Raw genomic sequence first — 22053 nt, 5'->3', positions numbered from 1 at the left:
AAATCAATAATTTGAAGTGGGAAAAAAAAAGAAATCGTGTCTTCTGAACCCTGATCAAAGCGTAACCCATCACATGGGCTCTTTAGCATGCTAACGGCAGGGAAGGGGGCCAATATACGTTCACTGCTGACTGTGGCCCTACACGGTGCTGAGTGGTGGATGGGTTGTCCTTGCATTTTACATACATAATAAGGTGTAACCCCCTTTCACAGACAATGAAATAGAGGCTTGGGGAAGTTATATAATTTAGCCAAAGTCAAGCAGAGTTAGAGCTGAGCTGATCAAGTCCTCTGATTTGCAAACCAGCACTGGGGCAGGCCGGAGAAGGCAGTGGCACCCCACTCCAGTACTCTTGCCTGGAAAATCCCATGGACGGAGGAGCCTGGTGGGCTGTAGTCCATGGGGTCGCTAAGAGTCAGACACGACTGAGCGACTTCACTTTCACTTTCCACTTTCATGCATTGGAGAAGGAAATGGCAATCCACTCCAGTGTTCTTGCCTGGAGAATCCCAGGGACAGGGGAACCTGGTGGGCTGCCGTCTGTGGGGTCGCAAAGAGTTGGACATGACTGAAGCGACTTAGCAGCAGCAGCAGCAACTGTGGCAGGCATAATAATGCCCCACCCCCCAGCAAAGATGCTCATGTCCCGATACTCAGAATCTGCAAACATGTTACCTTATCTGGGGAAAAGGGCTTTGCAAATGTGATTAAAGTTAAGGATCCTGAGATGGGAAGATTACACTGGATTACCTTGGTGGGCCCAGTGTAATTACACAGGTCTTTGTAAGAGAGAGGCAAGAGAGTCAGAAAGAAAGTGACGATGGAAGTAGAGGTTAGAGTGATACCAGGAAGGGGTCACGAGCTAAGGAATGCAGACAACCTCTAGAAGCTGGAGAAGGCAAGAAAAACGTTTCTCCTTCTGAGCTTGCAGAAGGAATGCAGAGCTGACACTACCTTGGCCTTAGGACTTCTGACCTCCAGAAGTAAGTATAAGATAGCGTGTGCTGTTTTGAGCCTCTGATTTGCGTGACTCTGTTACAGCAGAAACGGGAAACTAATACAAGTGCCGTTATTATGCCTCATGCTGACTCATAAGCGCAGTAGATAAAGATCATGGGGCATTTCTTCCTACTAGTTTGTGGGATTAGAATAAACCATTTATAAAAAGGTAAGTAAAGAATGGACAGTCTTGTTCCTCCAGCAAGTCAATTCCCTCTGAGAAAGATAAAGATTGTGTGACATGCCTTTTTTCTCTTGCTCTTTTTCTAACTTTCTGAGATGGATACGTAGCTCCTTACTTTTCAGCCCTTCTTCTTTTGTTTTTTAATGAAATGAGCTAAGACTGTAAGTTTCCCTCTAGGTGCAGCTTTGGCTTGGTGTGACTTTCACAACGTTCCTTCCCCAACAGATCATTCTCCTGGATGAAGCCACTGCCTCCATGGACTCAAAGACTGACACTCTTGTTCAGAACACCATCAAAGATGCCTTCAAAGATTGCACTGTGTTGACCATTGCCCACCGGCTCAACACAGTCCTCAACTGTGACCGTGTCCTGGTCATGGAAAACGGGAAGGTACAGAAAGTTGGTGTCACCTCTCCAGGTTTCAGTGGTTTGGGCTTTATGGTGGGTAGCTTTTTTCTGACAATTTCAGCTCTTCTTCTCTGACTTTCAGGTAGTCGAGTTTGATAAGCCTGAAGTCCTTGCTGAGAAGCCAGGTTCTGCCTTTGCGATGTTACTAGCCGCAGAAAACAAAGTCCAAATATAAGAGTTCCAAAGGACGCCATCAGCTGATTTTAGAGGAAGAGGAGGCTGTGTGAGACGAGTCAGATGTGCCTATGGGGTCAGGGACCGTCATCTCAGGGGTTAGATCTGGTCTACCATCCCACCCCCAACCCCGCCCTGCCCTGCCCTCTCCCAGAGCCTGGAACACAGGAAGAGCCAGGGTGGAGGTTGCTTCCCTGCTTTGCCCAGCACATGCCTCCTGGAGGGCTTGGGTCTGGCTCTCAGTGATGAGCAGAGGCAGAAGCAGCTCATGGATTAGAAAACTGACCCTCAGTTCCTAAATCCCTCATCATCCCTCCTGTGTTCTCATCAGTACACCTCAGAGCCTGGGAATGAAAACATTGTAACTTCCAAAAAAGGTTACGAACAGAATGGGAGAATGCCTAAGGATGTACTTTGTAAAGGTTTCCTGCCTGGTTATCAGAAGGAAAAAGACTTTTCTTCCCACTTCCTAGGCACATCTATTTTGAGTGTGTGACAAGAGGTAACTACACAGATCTGTAGCTTGAAAGATTGATTACAGTGTTTGGTGAAAAAATTTAAAAAAATCATATTGTACGTCCCATTTGATCTATTAGAACAACCAGGGAAACAAAATGTTGGAGTTTGTCTGTAAACGACATTTTTATATCTTCTATATTGGTCATTAAAATGCAGTAGGAAATTAAACTACCCTGAAATGTTGCCTTGCAATTATTTTGCTGAAGATATTCTAGTCTTTGTGCTCTTTCCTCTCACAAACTCCTTTTGCTTTCTCCATTGACTCAGTAATAAACCCCCACAGCGTTTCTCAAATAAAAGGCTTTTCTTTCCAGCTTTAAGGTTTGCTACGATGGAGGCTGTAAAGACATAGTCCCTGTGGCTCAGGAGTGAGTGCTGCTAATTCACAATAACATTTGATAAGGAAAAAAAAAAAAGGAAATCCAAAGGGTTCTTCTGCAGTAATTTCCATAGTCTGTCTGCTTCTTCTTCCTTAGGTCTGAAGTCCCTGGCGGTGTTTCGGTGAGGTTTCCTGGACTCTCCTCCCGGCCCCCAGGCTGAGCTCTAGACGTGGCATGGGGCAGCCATGGCCCATGAACTCCCCACCCCAAATCCTTCTTAATCTTGGTCCCGTACTTCACCCTACCCTTCCAAACAATGAGGAAGACAAGCCTGGCACATGGTAGTCAAAAATGAGTGACATGAGTGCTTGACACCATGAGGAAACTCATCCTGGCAGGTACCCCTCATCTCCCTACTCCTTGGGGTATATTTGCATGTTGCAGGTTTAACCTGGAGAGACTGAGATTTAGGGCAGACAAGCTATGGGCAAGCATTTCAAAGGCTAGGCTTGCGGGATGTGTCTTCAACAAGTCACTCTCCAGCTCTCTGACCAGGCCTGGGCAGGTATCTGCAGGACAGAAGGTGAAGTAAGTACAACCAGCCGCAGGTAGAGCTCCCCATCTGGTGAGCATCAAGGCCCTGGCTAAGGTAGCTGGGCAGCAACTCTGCCATCAGCAGAGGGTACATGGCAAAAAGGATGTGGTTGAAAAGTCCACGAGTGAGGGGGTTCCTTTTGTGGGCAGCTCCATGCCATTCAGATTTCCCTGTGAAAGGGCACAGTGCATCTTAGAATGCTCCACTGCCCCGATCTGATTCTTCCTCCATCATGGTATGTGACCTTGATCTGGGGTCATTAAACCCACATGCACTGGCCAGCTGCCTCACACTCAGTGTAGCCTCCACCTTGATGGATGCCCAGTGACTCCCCCATGTGGCAAGCAGACCAGGCAGTTTGTGCTGGTCATGGGAATCCATGCCAGCTGTGCGATGGGGGGAGGATGCTTTGTACTCAGCACTAGCCAGACAATCAGGCTATGAACTCAGGAAGGCAGAGGGGAGCAGAGGCTACAAAGATCCCTGTGGCTTGTTCAGGTGCATTGAAAGATGAATCACCTCCTACCACTTGCTTCTGCCCACGCTTCCCTTGGCTGGTACCATCTAGAATAGAATACCAGCCTGACACCTAGTGAGCCCCGCCATGTGCCAGGCACTGTGGGAAGCATTTTTACATGAATAATTTCATTGAATCTTCACCCCACTCCATGAGATGGACACTTTTATTATTCTCATTTTACAGAGGTGAAAACTGAGGGTCATTCAGGTTACTAACTGAGCTATAGATGTATAAGAAGGGAAAAACAGAGGCAGGGCTTGAACCCTAGCCAGTCTGACTCTAGGACCCTGCATGTAATCTCTCCACAAGAGCCCTTCCTGTCCCTTCCCCTTGTCCTGAGCAGGGACCATGATGGTTGTCGGCACGGCACACAGCAGAGACTGACTTCTGGTGGGAAGACTGTTGTTTGCATATGCAACAGCAAGGAACAGTCTCAGAGAGCCCTCACCTCTCAACCCCTACTGTTGTCGAAATGTCAGCCAGGAGGAAAGTATGTGGAATAATAATAACCAATGTTTAGCCAGTATACACAGACCTCCCAGAGATACTGCAGGTTTGGTTCCAGATCACAGCAATAAAGCAAATATTGCAAACAGGTGAGTCAGACAATTTTAGGGAGGGTTTCTCAGTGTGTATTCAATTTATATTTGCTATACTATACTGTAGTCCACTAAGTGTGCAAGAGTATTATGTCTAAAAAGCAACGTACATATCTTAATTAAAAAATGCTTTATTGCTAAAAAATGCTATTATCTGAGCCTTCAGTGAATTTTTTTTATTGGCATCATTATTATTCTTTTATTAGCATTAAAGATCACTGATCACAGATGACCATAAGAAATGCAACAATAATGAAAAGTTTGAAACATTGTGAGAATTACCAAAATGTGACAAAGATACAAGAAGAGAGCAGATGCTCTTGGATAAATGGTACTGATAGACTTGCTCAGTGCAGGGTTGGCATAAACCTTTGGTTTGTAAAACATTCAGTATGTACAAAGTGCAACAAAGCAAAGAGCCATCAAGAGAGGTGGGTTATAGTTTGTTGAATCCTCACCATATCACTGTAGAGAAGGTACTGATCTTTATGTTACTGATGAGGATGCTGAGGCACGAAGAGCCCCTGGCCCATCACACAGCTGAAATCTGAAGCCTGGCAGACCAACACTGGAATGTGTGCTCCTCACACTCAGCATGTGGCATAAATCCTCTTGGAAGAGATTGCCACTAGCCCCACCACAGAGCTGCCAGGCGGGTGACCCACAAACTGGAGAACAATTATACCAAAGAAGGTCTTTCACTGTTGCGAAAGTTCTAGGCACCACAACAGACTTTCCAACCTGGGGATCCAGCAGAGGGACTGAGAATCCCCAGGGAACCTGACATTGAAGGTCAGTGGGATCATAGAAATTCCACAGGACTGGGGAAACAGAGACTCCTGAAGGGCACAAACAAAACAGTGCACAGGATCCATGAGAAAAGAGCAGTGACCCCACAAGAGACTGAGCCAGACTTGCCTGTGAATGTTTGGGAGTCTCTGGCAGATGTGTGGGTCCATGATGGATTGCTGTGGGGTCAGGGGCACTGGGAGCAGCGGTCCTGGGAGGCTCAGCATAAGTCCTCTTGGAGGAGTTTCTATTACCCCTATGATAGTCTGACCTGACGCCAAACTATAGAGAGGGAGCACAGCCCCACCCATCAGCAGAAAATTGGATTAAAGATTTACTGAACATGGTCTTTCCTACCAGAGCAAGACCCAGTTTCCCCCACAGCCAGTCCCTCCCATCAGGAAGCTTGCACAAGCTTCTTATCCTCATCCATCAGAGGACAGAGAGAATGAAAACCACAGTCACAGAAAACTAAGCAAAATGATCACATGGATCACAGTTCTGTGTAACTCAATGAAACTATGAGCCACACGGTGTAGGGCCACCCAAGACGGATGGGTCATGGTGGACAGTCCTGACAAAACGTGGTCCACTGGAGAAGGGAATGGCAAACCACTTCAGTATTCTTGCTTTGAGAACACCACGAACAGAATGAAAAATCAAAAAGATATGACACTGAAAGATGAGCCCCCCAGGTCAATAGGTGTTCAATATGCTTCTGGAAAAGAGTGGAGAAATAGCTCCATAAGGAATGAAGAGGCTGAGCCAAAGCAGAAACAATGCCCAGTTATGGATGTGTCTGGTGGTGATAGCAAAGCCCGATGCTTAAAGAACAATATTGCATAGGAACCTGGAATGTTAGATTCAAGAATCAAGGTAATTCAAAGTGGTCAAACAGGAGATGGCAAGAGTGAACATCAACATTTTAGGAATCAATGAACTAAAATGGACTGGAATGGGTGTATTTAATTCAGATGACCATTATGTCTACTACTGTGGGCAAGAATCCCTTAGAAGAAATGGAGTAGCCCTCATAGTCAACAAAAGAGTCCGAAATGCAGTACTTGGGTGCAATCTCAAAAACGACTGAATGATCTCTGTTCATTTCCAAGTCAAACCATTCAGTATCACAGTAATCCAGGTCTATGCCCCAACCACTAATGTCAAAGAAGATGAGGTTGAGTTCAGTGAAGACCTACGAGACTACTAGAACTAACACCCCCAAAAGATGTCCTTTTCATCGTAGGGGACAGGAATGCAAGAGTAGGAAGTTAAGAGACACCTGGAGTAACAGGCAAGTTTGGCCTTGGAGTACAAAATGAAGCAAGGCAAAGGCTAACAGAGTTTTGCCAAGAGAAGAAACTGGTCATAGCAAACACCTTCTTCCAACAACACAAGAGATGACTCTACACATGGACATCACGAAATGATCAATACTGAAATCAGACTGATTATTTTCTTTGCAGCCAAAGATGGAGAAGAAGCTCTATACAGTCAGTAAAAACAGGACTGGAAGCTCACTATGGCGCAGATCATGATCATGAACTCCTTATTGCAAAATTCAGACTTAAATTGAAGAAAGTTGGGAAAACCACTAGGCCATTCAGGTAAGACTTAAATCAAATCCCTTATGATTATACAGTGGAAGTGACAATTAGATTCAAGGGGTTAGATCTAATAGACGAGAGTGTCTGAAGAACTATGGACAGAGGTTCATAACATTATACAGGAAGTGGTGATCAAAACCATCCCCAAGAAAAAGAAATGCAACAAGGCAAAATAGTTGTCTGTGGAAGGCTTACAAAAAGCTGAGAAAAGAAAAGAAGTGAAAGTCAGAGAAGAAAAGGAAAGATATACCTATCTAAATGTAGAATTCCAAAGAAAAGCAAGAAGAGATAGGAAAGCCTTCTTAAATGAAAAATGCAAAGAAATAGAGTACAACAATAGAATAGAAAAGAATAGAGATCCCTTCAAGAAAATTAGAGGTATCAAGGGAACATTTCATGCAAAGATGGGCACAATAAAGGACAGAAATGGTATGGACCTAACAGAAGCAGAAAATATCAAGAAGAGGTGGAAAGAATACACAGAAGAACTGTACAAAAAAGGTCTTAATGCCTTGATAACCACGATGGTGTGATCACTCACTTAGAGCTAGACGTCCTGGAATGTGAAGTTAAGTGGGCCTTAAGAAGCATTACTACAAACAAAGCTAGTGGAGATGATGGAATTCCAGCTGAGCTACTTCAAATCCTAAAAGATGATGCTGTAAAAGTTTTTGTATTCAATATGCCAGCAAATTTGAAAAACTCAGCAGTGGCCACAGGACTGGAAAAGGTTAGTTTTCTTTCCAATTCCAAAGAAGGGAAATGCCAAAGAATGTTCAAACTACCACGCAGTTGTACTCATTTCAAATGCTAGCAAGGTAATGCCCAAAATCCTTCAAAACAGGCTTCAACAGTACATGAACCAAGAACTTACAGATATACAAGCTGGATTTTAGAGCTTGTAGGTAGAGGAATCAGAGATCAAATTACCAACATCCATTGGATCATAGAAAAAACAAGGGAATTCCAGAAAAACCTCTACTTATGCCTCATTGACTATGCTAAAGCCTATGACTGTATGGATCACAACAAATTGTGAAAAATATTAAAGAAATCAGAATACCAGACCACCTTACCTGCCTCTTGAGAAACCTGTGTGCAGATCAAGAAGCAACAGTTAGAATCAGACATAGAAAAATGGACTGGTTCAAAATTTGGAAAGGAATACATCAGGGCTGTACATTGTCACCCTGTTTGTTTAAATTCTATGCAGAGTACATCTGCGAAATGCCTGGCTTGATGAAGTTCAAGCTGGAATCAAGATTGCCAGGAGAAATATCAGTAACCTCTGATATGCAGATGGTATCACAGTAATGGCAGAAAGCAAAGAGGAACTAGAGATCTTCTTAATGAAGATGAAAAAGGAGAGTGAAAAAGTTGACTTAAAACTCAGCTTTCAAAAAACCAAGATTATGGCACCTGGTCCTATATCTTCATGGCAAATAGATGTGGAAACAATGGAAACAGTGACAGACTTTCTTTTCTTGGGCTCCAAAATCACTGCAGATAGTGACTACAGCCGTGAAATTAAAAGACGCTTGCTGCTTGGGAGGAAAGCTATGACAAACTTAGCATATCAAAAAGCAGAGGCATCACTTTGCCAACAAAGTTCAGTATAGTCAAAACTATGGTTTTTCCAGTAGTCATGTATGGATGTGAGAGTTGAACCATAAAGAAGGCTGAGTGCCAAAGAATTGATGCTTATGAATTGTGGTGTTGGAGAAGACTCTTTGAGAGTCCCTTGGACTGCAAGGATATTAAACCGGTCAATCCTTGACAAAATCAACCCTGAATATTCATTGGAAGGACTGATGCTGAAGCTGAAGCTCCAATACATTGGCCACCTGATATGAAGAACTGACTCATTTGAAAAGACCCTGATGCCGGGAAAGATTGAAGACAGGAGGAGAAGCAGGTGACAGAGGATTAGATGGTAGGATGGCAACAATGGACATGAGTTTGAGCAAACTCTGGGAGATAGTGAAGGACAAGGAAGCCTGAGTTGCTGCAGTCCATGGGGGTCACAGAGTCGGACATGACTGAGTGACTGAACAACAACAGTTCTGAGTAGCACCACTGGAAACCTGAGACTCTCCAGGTGAGAAAGAGCCCAGTGTTCAGAGTTGTAAAGCCTGTGTATTGGTCAGGATTAGGCTCAGTTAAGCTGTTGTAACAAACAGCCTCACATTTCAGGGGTTTATTTCGCATTCACATGACATGTCTATCACAGGTCAGCTGTATCGGTGCTGCTTATCTTCTTCACCCGGTAGCCCAGGCTGGAGGAGTAATCAGAAGGGCCATGTGCCCACTTCACCACACTTCATGGACAACAAGTCTCTTGGCCACTCCGGAGTTCAGCAAGGAGGTGGGTTATATACTCTAGCTTCAGGGAGGGGTGTGCCAAGGCAAATGTCAAATTTTTCCTTGCAGGAATTTGTAGATTCCACCTCTTGGGAGGGCCAGCAGATATTTTGAACGATATTACAACCTACCACAGCCTGGCTTTGGGTCTTAATTTTGGCTCTGTGTGGCTGTGTGATCTGGGGAAAGTAGCTTGTCCTTTTTGAGCCTCCATTCCTTCATCTATAAAATTTGGAGGTTTGGAATGAGTTCTTTTCAGTCTTGACTTTCAATACAGGAAGAATAAAAAGGAGATATGAAAATAGCTTCTAGAGAATAGAATTTGGACTTCCAAGGGGATTATAGTGAGCCCTAGATGTTTTGCAAATGTTAATTTGTAAAGTAAGCTACAAAGTAAGTACGGAACAAGGTTTAACTGAATTCTGAGTCTTCCCTTAGTGTCTACTTTGATGCTCATTAGAACGTAAGAAATTCTTTGAAATTTTTATTTCGTTTGGTGTCCCAGTTTTGTTGTGTTCTGTTAAAATGCCTATTAGATGATCATACATTCAATATTATGAATTAGAACGTCTCCAATATCTTTGTTAGATGCCAGCAAAAAATAGAATAAGCCACTTACAAGTATTATTATAAAATAACAACAAATTGCCTATGATATATTTCAGAATGGTCGATCTAGAGCATGGATGGGTAAACTACAGCCCATAGGCCAAATCCAACTTGCCTGTTTTTTGTTTTAAGGTTTTGTTTTTTTTTTCGGCCTTGCCATGTGGCATACAGGATCTTAGTTTCCCTGACTAGGGATCAAACTCAGGCACCCCGCAGTGGAAGCATGAAGGCTTAACCACTGGACCACCAGGAAAGTCCAGTCTGTCTGTTTTTATCAATAAACTTTTTTCGTAACAGAGCCATTGTCCTTTGTTAATGCGTTACTGATGGCTCCTTTTTGGTAGACCTGAGTACACCCAAACACATGTCTTCAAAGCCAGAAATCTTTATTCTCTTGGCCCTTTACAGAAAAACTTTGCTGACTCCTGGTTTACGCATTGGTGTGTGATGCAATTCCGGCCCATGAAAAGTCAGCTGGGGCGGGGCTGGGTTCTGGAAGTGATTCTTTCCCATGGCCTGGTGTGTGCATGGCGTCTGGAGCTGCAGCAGCCATCTTGTGCCCGTGGAGGAAGTGGAGAGGTGGACAGAGAATAAGTCTTTGCTTATGACACTGAGCAGCTGGTTTGCTGACTCTGAAGTCATTCCCTCCTCTTTGTCATGTGAGAGGCTGAATTCTCCCCAGCTAGAGATGAGTTGCTGTTACTTGCAGCCAAAAACATCATAAATGATGCAGAAGAAAATGAGGTCTTTCTTTCTGGGAAGACGCTGAGTCTGACCCAAGGAAAGCGAATTCAGGTCCCTGCCCTGGAGGCACACCAGTCTTCCTCTAACCTTGGATGTGGCCCAAATGAACCCTAGTTCACATCTAAGCAAGGAGGACTTTCCAGTTCTCATCTTCTGCCCTAGACTCATGCCATTTACGACTATTTCCTTCCTTGCTGCCTGAGATCAGAAAGACCCAGAAAGAACTCACAGATTTTATTCTTGCTATTCAAGTGAACAAGTCTGAAATTGGCCCAGAATTACTGGTCAAAATGTGAAATATTCTTTGCTAAAGAGGTGGAATCACTTTGGCCAGAACCGTGTGATTTAAAATGAATTGAAAAGCGCAGGAGGTCAGTTTGTGGTCAGATGGACGATCAAAGAAATCACTTTTCTTTTGGCCCTGTGTAGAAGGTCACCTCTGGGTGAGGCTAAATCGGGCACTAAAACCTTCAAATATATGCTGATTTCCACAGAGAGGGTCTGCCTGACTTCCCAGTGTGCATGTTCACAGCTTCCGCTGAAAGGCTTTCCCTCTGTGGGACTGGCATTAAAGGGCCAGACCCAGGTTGTTGCCACGGTTTCTGCACAAAGCACAGAGGCAGCCAAGCTGATCTTTACCCTCAGCTCCAGGAGCCTCTGGCAAATTTGGTTTATGGCAATTGTTTTATATTTCATTAAATATTTTTATTATGTTAGAGTATATATAATGTAAAGTCTACCACTTTAACCATTTTCAAGTGAACAATTCAGTAGCATTAAATACACTTACATTGTTCTGCAACCATCACCACCCACATAGCCTCAGATCTTTTTCATCCTTCCAAACTGAAACTCCATATCCATTAATAATACCCCCAATTCCACCCTAGCCCCTGGTAATCACTATTCTACTTTCTGTCTCCATGAATTTCACTACTCTGGACACCTCATGTAAGCAGATTTATATAGTGTTTGTCTTTTTGTGACTGGATCATTTCTTTTAGCATAATGTCTCCAAGGCATGTGTCAGAATTTCATTCCTTTTAAAGGCCAACCTAGTAAGTGTGAAGGCTTCCCTGGTGGCTCAGATGGTAAAGAATCTGCCTGCAATGCAGGAGACTCGAGTTCAATCTGTGGCTCAGGAACATCCCCTGGAGAAGGAAATGGCAACTCAAAATCCCATGGACGGAGGAGCCTGGTGGGCTACACCCCATGGGGTTGCAAAGAGTCAGACACGACTGAGCAAGTAACACACACTGGCCTTGCATTTCTTTTAATGAGAAATTTGTACCAGGGGCTCAGTGGTAAAGAATCCACCTGCAATGCAGGAGATGTAGGAGTGAGTTCGATCCCTGGGTCAAGAAGATCCCCTGGAGGAAGAAATGGCAACCCACTCCAGTATTCTTGCCTGAAAAAATATCCCATGGACAGAAGCACAGTGGGCTACAGTGCATGGGGTTTCAAGGAGTCGCAAAAGACTGAGAGACTAACCCTTTCACTTTCTATATAAAAAGGAGGAGTTAAATGAATGTCAGAAGAGGCGAGAACGATTAACAGGCCCGGCAGGACAAGTAGGGTCCATGAAGAAGGGGGATTGGGAAGGGTGTTCCTGGTTGGGAAAGTCATTCAAACACACGAGGTGAGCATTCACCTTGTCGGATGACGGCAGGTGACTGCCTAACTAGGGCTGAGGACTGGCTGAAAAATTGTCAGGTACTTCACTGTCTGCATCTCCAAACACAGTTGGAGACCACCAATGGCCGGGATATAATTGGTGGTGGAGAACAGTTTGTTGTGGGAACAATTAGGGCAGTTGCTGGAAATAGCTCATTAGCAATCCAGGGAGTCTGGCCAAGGAGAGCAGGCCTTGGACAATCCCACTGCTGTGGAGCCAACAAGCCACCGGGGACAGAGTGGTTTGGTTCCACCATATCACCCCCTCCCCAGGGCAGGAGGCGTGTCCTGAGGACAAACTGCCAGTGACATGCAAGGCTCACATTCACCAGCCAGCAACGAGCAGGCTGCCGGCCCACCGGAAGCTCTCTCCCTGGCACGTGGTAGAAGGGAAGCCAAGTTCCTCTGGCACACCCGTTTCCACCTCTGGCACACCCGTTTGCACTGCACGTCTCTTTGCTTCTGCAACGGGTCAGTCTGAGGTAATCTGCACAGCAGGATCATTTAGGAAATGATGAGACTGCTCTGTGCAGAGAGCACGCTTGGCTTGGCAACTGAAGTGGTCATCATGGTGCTTCAACACTAATCAAATTCCTCAGTGTTCTCTGATGTAGGGATTTTAGAGCCAAGTGTCCTCATTCTCAGCGAAGGCAACGTGTTACTATCTGGACTGACAAAGTGGAGGACATGGTGTGAAGGGAGAAAAATGAGCCTGGACCCTGGCCTTCTAGGAAGCGCTGTTGGTGACTTGCCTGGATCCCTCTGGTCAGGGGATGGTCCAGCCAGCTCTTGCTTCCCCAGGGCTCTACCGTTTCCTCTTCTCCCCAGGACCACCCTGGGCTGCTGGAGTCACTGAGTTCACACAAGGAAACACAGAAGAGCCTGGAAATTTACAGTTTTCCAGGTTAAAGGAGGGCAGCCCCCTAGTTTCAGGCTGGGGCTCTTTGGAAGTGAAACTCACGCTGGCAGGGTCCCATGTGGGATCAGGGAGCCTGCCCAGGACATGGCCAGAATCTGACCTCTCCTCTTCGTTGTCCTGCTTTCCCTCTGCCCTTACAGATGTTCCCTGGGGGCACTTCCTTGATAAACTGTGTGTGTGTGTGCTCAGTCGCCAAGTTGTGTCTGACTCTTCACCACCCCATGTACTGTAGCCCGCCAGGCTCCTCAGTCCATGGGATTTTCCAGGCAAGAATACTGGAGTGGGTACCCATTTCCTTCTCCAGGGCATCTTCCCAACCCAGGGACTGAACGCACATCTCCTGCTTTGGTAGCTGAGTTCTTTATCACTGAGCCACCAGGGAAGGCCAGTATAGTCTTCCTTGATAAATGACTCTCATACAAATCCTTATCTCTGGGTCTATTTCTGGGAAAGCCTACCTGAGACAGAAGATCAAGGAAAGCTCAACTCAAACCCAAACCCATCATTTCCAAGATCTCAGCACTTCTTGGGGGACCACTACCCACTTTATTCTTAACCCAGGTCCTAGGCAGTTCAGATGATGCTGACTCGACAACTGTGTCTCAGGGTGGGCTAACCAGTGAGTCACACCTCTGCGGTGTTATGAGAGGTCTAGGGTGGGCATGTGACCCAAGGCCAGGTCAGTGAGAGTCAAACCAGGGCTTTAGCTAGAACTAAGGTGGGTCAAACAGTAAAGAATCTGCCTGCAATGCAGGAGACCCGGGTTTGATCTCTGAGTTGGGAAGATCCCCTGAAGAAAGGAAAGGCAAATCCATTCCAGTATCCTTGCCTGGAGAATTCCATGGACAGAGGAGCCTGGCAGGCTACAGTCCGTGGGGTTGTAGAGAGTTGGACACAAATGAATGACTAACACTTTCACTTTTTCAAGGGGGAACCCAGGAACTCTACTTGAATGGAGGTGAGGGAGCCACAGACCTCTTTAACTTCCTGCTTCCAGATGTCAATTTTGATATCCCAGGGAGAGCGTCTGCCTGAGAATGAAGCCAATACAGAAGAAAGAAGAACTGAGAGATGGGGAAGATGTTACCATGTGCCCTGGGTGTTTCTAATCTCTTTTAGACAGCACAGTTCCTGTTGGGGCTTTGCTGTTGATGGGGTGTTGACTCCAAAGTACCCAAATTTCCCCACTCTGGAAGAGCCACACTGTGTCATGCCTTGAATGGGTAGAAGGGCCCTCACAAGAAGGCTAGGTTGGGAGCCAGATGTTCTTTCAGGCCCAGGCCTGCCCTGCACAAAGCCTCCTCCTACAAGCCAATCCCAGGGGGTCCCCTGCACTATTACACTGTTCCACAAGCATCTGGAAGCACAGAACTAAGAACAGATTTGTTTAGAGCCTGCCATGTGCCAAACCCTGTTTTGCAACTTTTTCGGGATGACCCTACACACTTCTCATAAGAGATGTTGTGATCCCAACCTTGGGATCCATGCTTCACTAGGGCTTAGGGAAATGAAGTTACTTGCTCAAGGATCCTACATTTTAAAGTACCATTGAACCTGCACTGGCAATTTGTTTCTTATATGATATTATACATGTTTCAATGCTATTCTCCCAAATCATCCCACCCTCTCCCTCTCCCACAGAGTCCAAAAGACTGTTCTATACATCTGTGTCTCTTTTGCTGTCTTTGGAAACCACACAGTTCCAGCTGTTCATCTAACTGCAGGGGAGATGGAGACTCAGAAGAAAGAGAAATTTGCCTGAAAGCAACTTGAGGTCTGGTGGCTTAATCTTCTCAGCTCTTTTACTCTACCATGCTCCCTGGAGGGGTGTGTTTCTGTCTCTCTGCAACTCTGTCTCACACACACACAGGCACACATGAATGCCTATGGCACCTGCTCACCCTCTCAGAACTGCTCATCTTCACCCTCACCCTCCAACCCCTTCTCTCTCCCTCTGACGTTAGGAGGAGCAGAAGGTCTGTGCTAGCCACCACCCCTCTGATGAGCTAGGTAGCATTTCAGCTCAAACCCAATGACTTTATTCCCCCCGCCCCTGGAAATATCCTCATTGTCCAAGGGAGTTTAAGGTTTCCCTGATTTTTTTCTGAGCTGAAGGGGGAGGCGAGTACATGATGGAGGGACCACCAGCCTGGGGGTGGGGGGCAGTGGTCAGAGCTCCTGTGTGCAACAGGGTTGCTTTGAGGACTCTGGTCTTTCTCTGCCCAGACTGTGAATGTCTGGGAAAGCGAACAGGGAGAAGGTGGGAGTGGAGGGCTTGACCAGCCAGGCAGGCAGGCCTGTGGGTTGTCACTAATGCAGAGAAGACACAGAAGGAGGTTGCAGCTGAGAGGAGCTCATAGTTGGGAAGAGAAACCCATCACCTGCACTAGAGAGGTCGTGAAGAAAGCAGATCACCAGAGACAATGCAAACTCCAACCGCTAAGCGGAGCCTTTCCACTCTCCCTTCTGCAAAGCTACCACGTCTGGACTGATGTATATCTACTGGGTCGAAGTCAGCAGCACAAACAAAATTAATGAGGGCAATAGAATGGAAATGCTTTGTATTAATAGACTCAAGCAGAAAACAAATTAAAATGGCTTTCATGAGTGAGTCCAAGTGAGGAACAACAACAAAAAGATGCAGAGCACAGTCAGAGGTGCTGGGGGGCAGGGATGTGGGAAGACACAGAAAATGATTACCAAAAGCGCCTTGTTGGAAGCCCTTGGTGACAGCAGCCCCAGAGATGAGCTATCTGATTAAACGGAAGCATGAAGTCATGGCAGGATTCAAGAGACTGGCACCAGAAAGGAGGATGAGGGTGAGAGCAGAGGAAAAGTTGCAAGTCAAGAACGTGAAAAGCATGATGCTATAAAATTACATTTTGCAACTGTGGGCAGAGTGGAGTCCCTGGGGGCAGGCTTCCACCAGAGGAAGGCAGGGGTGTTGAAGGGCACAGCAGAGAATCATTGCTCCATGGGCTCCTGGAACCTGCCTTAAGATGGAGCTCTCTTGGAGGTGTTGGTAACCACACTGGGGAAGAAGGCCAGGGACCAGTCAGATCTGGGCAGCTTTTCCAAGGAAAGATGGACATAACAGGAGTGTTTCTAAGGCTTCAGGTTTCACAATTTCCTGTGTGTTACTGGGAGCTGGGCAACGGGATCTCAGGCTGTGCCGTGCAGGTTGGTGACTTTCCCACAGTGGTGCCCCTCTCCCTCCTCTGATGAAGAAAAAGCAATGGGAATTTTAGCTTCTACCTGTAGAGGTGAGGTTGGGCGGCCCTCCTCTACGTGTGTAATATACCAGCTCCATCACAACAGCATTTTTTCATTTCCTGACTGTCTTCCTGATTGTGTTGGGACTGCTTAATGTCAGGACTGTCCCTGTATTCCCAGAGCCCAGCAGAGGGCTGGTCCTATAGTAGATACAAAAAAAAAGAAAAAGTAAATAAAAACAGGAAAAAATACAGTCTAATTAAAAAACAACTCAAGATTCCATCACAGACCTACAGAAGTTTGGGTTCTATCAGATTCTAGATTCTAGGTTTAATGAGGAGGAGGAAGGGGGCAGAGAGGGCTACACAAGGCAGGATTCTAGGGCCCTGGGAAAAATGCAGTCCACCTGGGAGAAATCAGCTGAGCCAGGAGAGGTCTGATCTTTATGAGCAAAGAAGGACCATGATTCAGTGTGGGAAAGTCATGGAGGTGCTATGAACTGCTCTTGATAAATCATCAATGCTTGGCTCTTGGCCAGAAAATAGCATCCCTGTTTCCTATGATTTCAAATTTATCCAGGAGCCTCTCTGGTGTTCTGGAATTTCTGTTAACTCATGTGTCACCATGGTAAATTCCAAATACCTTTGTTCCTATTGATGTTTCTCCCAGGCTGAGAACTGAAGCTGGTTCTGGGACTGGGAGTCGGCAAACACTTGTTGAGCCCTTGCTCTGGAAGAGCTGGAGGCCTGGCAGTGGGGAGCACAGCATGTAGACAGGACATAAATGGGAAGGTACCGTTTTAGGGGAAATGGACATGTTCTACACCATCAAAAGCGGTGGTGGGGTGCAGAGCCAGCCCAGTTAACATCAGGCATCAGGGTGGTCTAGGGGCTGGAGGAAGGCTGGGCTGTGCTCAAGCTGGAGGCTTAGGACAGGAGAGAACCAGAAAGAGAAAAAACTGTTTCCTAAGGACAGCAAGGATCAACACCAGGGATGTCAACTTCTGTGCTCAAGGTCAAGGACCAAAAAGGGGAGAACTACTGGAAAGTCAGAAGTCGAGAAAAAAAACTGGTAAACGGTGAGGAACAGGATTGGAAGGAAAGACTTCCTGACACTCTGATGAGAACTGGGCTGGAAGTCCCAATGCCTCTTTTTATTGATCGTTAGCCATACATTTTGTGGGTGAGTGGATTTGTTTAAAGTTTCGGGGTCTGTGTGCATCTATGCAGTGCTTTATGCTGTGAGCCACAAAACCCTGTCCCAAGGTGGATTCAGAGTTCAAGAGGCTCCACAATCAAGAGTAATTTCAAAGCAAGCACTCCTATGCTTAGTTTATGTTTTTCAGACACCAGAGAGGGCACAAAAATCTTCAGCCATTCTTAACCCGTTCCTGTTTTCTCTCTCATCCATTTCGCTCATGCGCTGCAGCAGCTCTGGTCTTATTTTTCCCAAGCCACCCCGGAAAACTCCCCCTCTAAACTCTGCCTCCCAGGCTCCTTATGCTTCTCTCTCTTTTCCTTTCTCTAGATTCTGTACTTCCAATTCTAAAGAGCTGGTCTGCTAAGCAGTGCCCTTGTCAGAGGGTGGGAAGCAGGCCCAGCCAGAATGTTCAGGAGTGGGTAGGGGATCAGGAAAGATTCGGAACATTCTCTTCTAAAATTATATCCCATCACATATATAACAGACCACCAAATGCCAAACATGAAGCAACTGGCCAAGCAGAAGCCTAAGGATCTGTTTGCAGGTTCAGACAGAGTTTCCTGTCTGCTGTGGATCATCACAGAGATTTCCTGGGACAGTACTGTGGGGTGTCCCAGAGAGGACATCCCATGTCCTTCTAGGGCAAAGTAAAATTTCCCAGTCCTTGCTGAAACTTGGAGGGTCTCCCTGTGCCTCTGTGATGCTCTGGACTCCAAACATAGGTTCGACCCAGCATTTCACGGTTGATTTCCCTCCTCCCACCTTCCACATCTTCCACTAACATTGTTAAATGCCTGTGCTTTGTTGGTAGGGCACACCTTAGATTTTCAAACTATAAAATGATCCTATTTTATAACACTGCAGGTTCTACATCGCTTGAATGCCTCTCAGACTCGGACTCAATCCTGCTCAAGCCAAGTTGGAAAAATTCCTCCCCAGCTATTTTCCATTCATCTCAAATGTTGAGTTTCCTGACATAATTGCCCAGTCCGGGGGTGTCTCTGCCTCTCCATCTCACAGCTGGAAGGAGATTGGTACTGTTTCCTTGCAGGTAGGAACATGGCAGGACGGTTTGTTCCCTCCCAGGCAGCAAAATATTCTTTGTTTGTGAAGTGTGAATCCTCTAGGAATTAGCCTAATCCACACCCTGTCCTTGATATAGGAGAGCAGGAATTCAAAGCAGGCCCTGGAACAGCAGATGAACCTGTTTAACGCCCACATCAGAACTTCCGGGCAGCCCGGGCCTTTGGGAGGGCTCTGTCCCTGAGGAGTCCTAAGCCCAGGTACTCCTGGGAGGGTGAATATTCCCTCACCAACATCTCTCCTGCTTCACATACTGATCATCCAACCCATCCCTGACTTCTTCCCTTGACACAACTCTGACAAGTGCGCGTCCTGCCCAGGAGCTACCACAGGGCTTCCCAAAGACTGTTCTCTAGAACCCTTGCTCTCCAAGATAAACTGTGAGAGAAGGGTTCCTCGGTCAAATGTATTTAAGAAGGCCTCGGACTCTGGGCCTTGGTTGGAGACTTAACATGCGTCTTGGTTGTGTCTTCATCTCTGTTTCCCAAGAGCACTGACTGAGATAAAGTTTTCTGATTCCAGAGACTTCCCTGGTGCTCCAGTGTTCAGAATCTGCCTTCCAAGGCAGGGTACATGCGTTCCATCCCTGGCCAGGGAACTAAGATCCCACATGCTGGGGGGAGGCGCGGGCAGCTAAGCCTGTGAGCCACAGCTGCTGAGACTGTGCACTCTGGAGCCCATGTGCCACAACTAGAGAGCCGGCGTGCTGCAACTACTGAAACCCATTCACCGCAATGAAGATGCCACACGATGCAACAAAGATCCTCCACGTCACAACTAAGACCCAACACAACCAAAAAAAAAAAAAAGAGTGGGGGGGAGGAAAGAACAAGGTTTTTGTTGTTGTTGTTGTTGTTTTTTAAAGTGCTCAAAAAAAAAAAAAAAAGTTTCCTGATTCCTAATAGGTAGGGAATGAAGGCAGGGAAATGAGGCAGCTAAGGATGAGTTGCAAGGCCAGCGACCCTGTGACTGAAGCTTGGTACTACTGGGGAGCTTTGCAGCAGTGAGAGCACGGGTCTGCTGCCTCCGTGAAAGGGCAGGGTGGGAGATCTGTGTGGGCACACACCACCTCCATGGCTCTTTGGCTGGAGGGCTGCTCCTCAGGCATGCCCAGGCCTTGGCACTTCTTGCTTGTCTTGGGTGAGCTGGGTGGACTCCAAGGGTCAAACAAAGCCTTTAGGAACAGAAATGCAGGTTCTGACCATGGAACTTGGACCACGTTCACTGAAGAGTCAGGGACATGGCACCAACAATGACCGCCACAGTTGATTAATCCAGCATTTTCAAGCTTATTTGACCACAGACTTCTATTTTCCTTCAGCGAATACCAGTTCCTACACTGTGACACATATTGGATAAACCTGGCTCAGATAGTTAGCAGGCAAACATGAAACCAAAAGCTGAAAGTAGTGCTTTGGTATGAGAATAACAGGCTCTCTATCCAGAAGAGGCAACACTTGAGAGATGGGGGAGGCCTGAGGGGTTGTCAGGGAGGCAGACTGAGTCCTTCTTCCCCTGGGAGTCAGTGCACAGATCTGGCTCAGAGGCAGGAAGAAGTGGTGCACTCGGGCCAGACACGGTGGGGACTGAAGGACTGCGAGCTTCCTGGCACCGGGCAGATCCTAACAGCATCTAGGGTCTGTGAGAGGGGAGGGGAGGGGGCGGGATGTGTAAGGGAGGAGACATTTGTCAGAAGGCTGACATTCTAGCTCTGACACTGTGTCATTTTCACATCTTCATTTTGATGCTAGCTCCAAAATTGGAGGAGGCTTCCCAGGTAGCTCAGTGGTAAAGAATCTGCCTGCCAATTCAGGAGACACAGGGAACATGGACTGGATCCCTGGGTTGGGAAGATCCCCTGGAGGAGGAAATGACAACCCACTCCAGTATTCCTGCCTGGGAAATCCCATGGACAGAGGAAACTGGTGGGTCACAGTCTATGGGGTTGCGAAGAGTGAGGCACGACTGAACATGGACAAACCCAGCCAGGGTTGGAGGGCAGGAAGAGGGGAAAGCCAGGGCACTATTTCCCAATCTCTCTGCTTATTTGGCATCTCTAGCACTAGCTAGATGCCAATGCAGGAGATGCAAGAGACGTGGGTTTGATCCTTAAGTCTGGAAGATCCCCTGGAGTAGGAAATGGCTACCCACTCCAGTATTCCTGCCTGGAAAATTCCGTGGACAGAGGAGCTTGGCAGACTGCAGTCCATGAGGTCGCAAAGACTCAGGCACGACTGAGCACAAATCCTGGTATAGCCTAGCACTAGCTGGGTCTCTTAGTGCCCCCAGGCAGTCTCTGCCACGGCTTCATTTCTGCCAGAAACCCCAGCTTGTGAACTTTGTACCAAAGATGGAAGGCTCACTTCTGCTTGCAGTCGAATCCTCTCCCTCAATAGGCATTTACCCTTCTGTTTAGGGGAAACTACCCTTTTCACACAACTGGAGTGGGAGGCAGTGAAGGGAAAGCAGTGTCCAAGGTCCTAAAGTGTTTGCCTGGTGTGGCAAAAGCCATCCTCTTCCTTCCTTCCTTTCCAACTATGTTAAAAATCCCACAAGACATTCTGTGCTGAGATCCTTAACCGAGTCTCAAGCCTTCAGATTGCCAAGGAGGCAGGGAACTTCTTGGGGTTTTCACTCAAACAGCTGTGCTTTTCTCTTGATAAGAAATAATAATTGTCCTTTGTTCAGTCAGAGAAATGGATTAGCCCCTTGGGAACTGACAGATTGGGTTTAAATTAATCTTCCAAAGATGTATGAAGAACATGAAAGAAAAATTTCAAATTAATAATAAAAAGAACGAAAGCACTTGTCAGAAAAAATTTAAAGAAAACAAGGAAACTTAATTCCCTCAATCCCAGCCTCATTTTCCTTCCTACTCTCTACAGCATATTCCATCCCAACAGAACTACTCTGGGGGTGGAGTGTGGTTCCAGGACCCTCTGATGCTTCTCAGGTGAGAAATGCCCCTTTGCATTTTAATTCACTCAAGAGACAAAATTCAGTGCTGGCTTCAGGGGAGATGAGTGCCTTAGCAACTCGGAGAGGAGGCTATGCCTGTCGACTACCCATCTCTCTCAACCATTGCCTGAATTTTGTATCCCAAATTGGTGTCATAAGAAACTACATTTCCCAGACTTCCTTGCTCACCAGATGGAAAGAGATGGGGAGAAAATCCAGAGTTTTTCCCCATCTCCCTCTGTTTACTAGGCTGTTTTATAGCATACGCAGCAGTGGCTCTGTCTCTTCCAAGGCTTTGTTGTTTTTCAGTCTTGAAATCATGTCCGGCTCTTTCGTGATCCCATGGACTATAGTCCTCCAGACTCCTCTGTCCATGGGATTTCCCAGGCAAGAATATCAGAGTGGGTTGCCATTTCCTTCTCCAGGAGATCTTCCTGACCTAGAGATTGAACCCGCGTCTCCTGCATTGGCAGGCATCCATGGCTTTAGCTTCCACCAAACTGTCCCTCCCTCCAGTGTCCCAGGCACATCCTAGCCGCACCTTATGGTTTCAGCACCTACCTGGAAGCCTGGCCTCT

At 46.5% G+C, this 22053-nt stretch overlaps 1 protein-coding gene across 1 annotated transcript in view; it reads left to right on the top strand.

The window, feature by feature from the left end:
* ABCC12 (ATP binding cassette subfamily C member 12) overlaps positions 1-2463 on the top strand; it is a 61502-nt gene extending 59039 nt beyond the window's left edge. Inside the window, exons 28-29 of the mRNA XM_025268606.3 lie at positions 1409-1573; positions 1674-2463. Coding sequence (XP_025124391.3) covers positions 1409-1573; positions 1674-1766 — 258 coding nt within the window. The 3' untranslated portion in view covers positions 1767-2463. The remainder of the gene's footprint in view (positions 1-1408; positions 1574-1673) is intronic.
* Positions 2464-22053: the final 19590 nt, after the last annotated feature.

The sequence above is a fragment of the Bubalus bubalis genome, chromosome 18 (genome assembly GCF_019923935.1).
Source record: "Bubalus bubalis isolate 160015118507 breed Murrah chromosome 18, NDDB_SH_1, whole genome shotgun sequence".
Lineage (NCBI taxonomy): Eukaryota > Metazoa > Chordata > Mammalia > Artiodactyla > Bovidae > Bubalus > Bubalus bubalis.
Note: the sequence above shows the minus strand (reverse complement) of the source record. Positions and strands in the feature narration are given on the sequence as shown.